The 4,467-nt window shown below is 58.0% G+C and overlaps 1 protein-coding gene across 2 annotated transcripts; it reads left to right on the top strand.

Moving 5' to 3' along the window:
* The first annotated feature begins 522 nt into the window (after window positions 1–522).
* On the top strand, window positions 523–3,710 carry DMRTA2 (DMRT like family A2). 2 transcript variants are annotated; one of them, XM_063300127.1, is made up of 4 exons: window positions 523–1,000; window positions 2,196–2,218; window positions 2,544–2,565; window positions 2,617–3,710. In XM_063300127.1, exons 1-4 carry the CDS (start codon window positions 523–525, stop codon window positions 3,708–3,710), a joined length of 1,617 nt encoding a protein of 538 aa, XP_063156197.1. The 2 variants fall into 2 exon arrangements, with proteins under 2 accessions (XP_063156197.1, XP_063156198.1); XM_063300128.1 differs by lacking the exons at window positions 2,196–2,218; window positions 2,544–2,565 and having other exon boundaries at window positions 2,620–3,710.
* Window positions 3,711–4,467: the final 757 nt, after the last annotated feature.

Raw genomic sequence — 4,467 nt, 5'->3', positions numbered from 1 at the left:
TGAGAAGAGATGGAATGGCTGGGGAGCCATTTCGATGGTTTCGGAGCTTTGGGGCTTTGATTCGGGGGAAGCACGGAAGCCCAGACTTCCGCTACCCTAGGAGCCACGTTCATTCTATGGGGGATTGCGACGGAGCAACAAAAAAGGTCGGGGGGCGTCGTTTGTTTACTTCTTCGAAGAGTAAATCCGGTTTACTTCGCCGAAGTTAGGAAACGCAGATGCGCTCTAGGGTAGGGGGGAGATTGAGAGGAAAGGATTGAGACGTTTCAGACTTTTCAGAGAAAAAACTTAATTTCTGTAATTTTGCCGGCTTTAGAGTGGCTGGAGGGATTCAGGCAGGCTATTAGACGGGCTGAGCAAGCCGTTAAAGTTTCGTAGGGCGACAGGTCGTTCCTGGTGTTTCCCCAGCCCTATTTAACCCGCGGAAGTCGTATTGAGCTTGACTAAAAGGAGCATTGGTGGGGAGAGGGCACTGCACCTCTGCGCCTTCCCTGGAAGCCACGGCATCCCTTCTCGGTCAAGATGGAACTGAGATCTGAAATGCCCAATGTACCCCCGGCGCCAACTTCGGTGCCCCCCAGTTCGGTGGCAGCGGCAGCAGCGGCAGCGGCGGCCAGCTTGCCGGTGAGCGTAGCTGGGAGCCTTCTGCGAGCCCCGCCGTTGCTCCTGCGAGCTGCCGAGAAGTATCCGCGCACCCCCAAGTGCGCTCGCTGCCGCAACCACGGCGTGGTGTCGGCGCTCAAGGGCCACAAGCGCTACTGCCGCTGGAAGGACTGCCTGTGCGCCAAGTGCACGCTGATCGCCGAGCGGCAACGCGTCATGGCCGCCCAGGTGGCGCTGCGGCGGCAGCAGGCTCAGGAGGAGAACGAGGCCCGCGAGCTGCAGCTGCTCTATGGCACGGCCGAGGGGCTGGCCCTGGCCGCGGCCAACGGCATCATCCCGCCGCGGCCCGCCTATGAAGTCTTCGGCTCGGTGTGCAGCGCGGATGGAGGCTCGGGGGGTTCAGGTGAGGAGCTAGCGCGCACCCCAACCTTGACGCGTTAGCGACGAGCTGAAAGGCGCTCGTCTCCCCATCGGCGTGGGACGTAGGCTTTCTTTCCCCCTAAGTAAACTGGACAGGGGGGAAGTCCTGTTGAAGCGTTCTCCTGAGAAAGCCAGCTTGGGTTCCTGGGCCCTGTTTAAAACCCCCTGGCTTCAGGAGGTCTGCACGGACTTTAGAATGGGACCCATTTCCCGCTGAGCTCAGAGGAGGAAAGCGTGGGGTTAATCTTGCTCGTGGTATTATTCATTCTGAAACTTCCTAATCTTCCCCTATGCAACCTGGCGCGTGCTTAAAAACGAGTCCCTTCTCCCTTGATGCTTCTGTCCATCTTCCCCAGTTCCACCTCTCGCTCCTTCTCAGTCCGTCTGGACTCTTTCCCGCGCGCTCTCCGTCCCACGCCCAATGCGCTTCCGTTCCACGCAGCCATCAATAGCTCGCCCTTTAACACAATTTGTAGACTGCAAATCTCAGCGTTTGCAGCCGATCAGGATTCCATCACCGATCTATATGATGAGTTCCCAGGTTCCTGGCGGAGTTAAACAACAACAACACAGCCACTGCGTTTAACAATGAGATATTAGTCAGTTTATAGTTTATAGTCCCACTTGTGTTTGTCGTGTCAAACGCATCAAGGGCTCACACTGTTGCTTTCTCCCAGCAATTCCTTCTCTTTCTTGCTCCCTTCCCTCCTCCCCTGCATCCACAATTCCTTCCACACCCGTTTGGCTTGCACTTACTGTCCCTGTAATTGTTGGACGCCATTGGATTTACTTCAGGTAAGTACCCTTAGCATTGCCACATAGTAAACTGCCGCTCGAAAATAGAGCGGCCTGCCGCAGCTGGCGTCAGCCTCGAATTGAGCCTTGCCCAACCTGGCTGCCTTCTAGACCTCCAAGAATTTCTTCAGCAGCCCGCTTATGACGGGATCTGTGTTCCGATGCATCTAAGGGGACCAGGTCGGGGAACGTCTTCCTCGGATGTTTTGTGGGGCGCCCTCCTCGGCAGTCCCAGCCAAAGAGGCGAGAGACGAGGGAGAAGATAGCGCCCTCTAGCGACCCCAACGATTCAGCCCTGCCAGGAGGCGCCCTAGCTGCAGTGACGATATTTAATTTCGTATCCTAAAGTGGCTCCTTAGGAAGGTCACCGAGGTGAGGCGACGGTCTCCCGGCAGGTGCCATCTGGGGAGGGGAAGAAAGAGAAGACGGCAAGATATGGCGGGGGCTGGGAGCAGATTGGGAGGGCAGGCCTGAAGCCAGAAGAGGCAGCGGAAGGTGGGGATGGACAGAATAGCGGATGAAATCAGGCTGGGGTGGACGGCTACACTAGAGGTGTGCAAGTTCCACTAGACGGTGTTAACGTGGTACAGAAAGACGAGTAGTCACTGAACTAAGCTCTTTGGTTGCTGTAAACCATCAGGGACTGCCGAAAAGCGCTCAGCTTAAGTCCCTTCGCTTTTCCATTTCTGTCGAGGTGAAGTGCTGAATGGGCCCCCATCCGGCACTTGGGTGGCGGAGGCGGGACACGCTGGCACGGGGAACCTGGCCCAGCTCGCTCTTTCTGTCTCTCGTTGCCAGAAGTCAAGCTGCAGAAATTTGACTTGTTCCCCAAGACGCTTCTGACCAGCCGCTCCGTGACCCCTCAGCAGAGCAAGCCGTTGTCGCCGGATGGGACGGACGGCGCTCCAGGCACCTCATCCCCGGAGCCGACTCGTCACGGCTGCGGCTCGGGCTCGGAGAACGGCGACGGCGAGTCCTCCCTCAGCTCGCCAGTCTCCAAAGGCGCCAAGGATGGCAGCGGGGGCGGCGGGGCCGAGGAGGAGAGCCCAGGCTCCATCAGCCCACTGGGCTCCGATTCCGGGTGCTCTGAGGCAGAACGGGATGAAGCGGGTGCTCCCTCGCCTGGTTTGGCCGCTGCTGCCGCGGCCGCTGTGGCGGGGAGCAGCCGGCAGCAGCGGACGCCGTTGGACATCTTGACGCGCGTGTTTCCCGCGCATAAACGCAGCGTGCTAGAGCTGGTTCTGGCTGGCTGCGGCGGGGACGTGGTGCAGGCCATCGAGCAGATCCTTAACAACCACCATCACCACCGGGGAGCAGGCGGCAGCCCAGGCCAAGGACTTTCCGCCGCCTCTGGACTCAGCTCGGCAGGGCCCGACAAGGCGGGCGACGAAGCTTGGGCGCGGGTTGCTGGAGACGCGCCGGGGACCTTGGGTGGCCTGCAGCCTTCGTCGGCTGGAGGCACCTCGCATCACCGCCCTCTTTTGGCTGGCGCCATGACCCCAGCCATCGGCACTCTGGGCAGCCGCTCCGCCTTCTCGCCTCTGCAGCCCAACGCTACTCATTTCGGCGCGGCAGCGGCTGAGGCCGGTGCCTATCCTCTAGGCACCCACTTGGGCTTGAGCCCGCTGCGCCTGGCCTACTCGGCGGCAGCGGCGCACAGTCGCGGCCTGGCCTTCATGACCCCTTACTCCACGGCGGGGCTAATGCCCACGCTGGGCTTCCGGCCGCCTATGGAGTACGCCTTCAGCGACCTCATGCGGGACAGATCAGCTGCAGCGGCGGCAGCTGCCGCCGCCGCCGCCGCCGCCGCCGCCGCCAGCGTGCACAAGGAGCAGGCGTACCCAAACGGGCTGTACGGGCCGTTGGTGAACAGCGCCCCAGACAAGCAGTAGGCCGATGACCGCAAAGCCGATGACCGGATCTCCACCGCTAGATGTTTCTGGGTGTATATATATGCATAGAGAGATAGAAATATATATTATATATGTTTGTGCATGTGCGTACATCTGAGAAGTGCGCAAGAGACGCTGTGACAGCGAATCCTCGGAAGGCAACGGGAGAGTGACCGGCTCTAACCGAGAGTTTTATTCCCCGCGGGGATCGCAGTGGGTCTTAAAGTCGTTTACCCTCAGATGCGAAACGCGTCAGTTAGAAGTAAGTTCCCTGGAAAGTAAAGCGGCGGAGTGATTTCTTCCAAGTTGGAGCTGGGGGGCCAGGCGCGCGGACTCCTTACAGCACCCTTTCGCGGAGTAACCAAGGAGAAGAAGGCGCAGTCTTGTCGGCAGCCGAACGAGCGGGACATATTGCCACTGATTTTAGGGCAGGGCAGAATTTTGCAAAATGTTATAGCCCAAAATGTGTAACGTGTCTATGGACACCAATGATGCCGAATTCTACTGTCGGTTTCTGTGAGTAATAATGGAAAGTCACTTTGTCCCTCCCCAAACCATGGTTTCGCCTGATTTTTAAGTGATCTGGGTGTCATTTCACTATTTGTTGCAACCACAAGTGGTCAAATGTGTGGAACTTGGCAAACCTCTAGGTGTGTTGATTAAACAAAATGAGAAAATGCATTTTTACTGTTAAAGTTATCCCTCATTATTATATTTTGCGTATAGCCGTAAACATGGATATTTTCCTCTGGACGCA

This window comes from Candoia aspera, chromosome 3, assembly GCF_035149785.1.
Source record: "Candoia aspera isolate rCanAsp1 chromosome 3, rCanAsp1.hap2, whole genome shotgun sequence".
Classification (NCBI taxonomy): domain Eukaryota; kingdom Metazoa; phylum Chordata; class Lepidosauria; order Squamata; family Boidae; genus Candoia; species Candoia aspera.
Note: the sequence above shows the minus strand (reverse complement) of the source record. Positions and strands in the feature narration are given on the sequence as shown.

Coding starts and splice junctions, on each gene's coding strand:
- DMRTA2 (XM_063300127.1), top strand. CDS start 523: ATGGAACTGAGATCTGAAATGCCCAATGTACCCCCGGCGCCAACTTCG. Junction 1,001..2,195: donor CGCGGATGGAGGCTCGGGGG/GTTCAGGTGAGG, acceptor CACCGAGGTGAG/GCGACGGTCTCCCGGCAGGT. Junction 2,566..2,616: donor GGGTGGCGGAGGCGGGACAC/GCTGGCACGGGG, acceptor TCTCGTTGCCAG/AAGTCAAGCTGCAGAAATTT.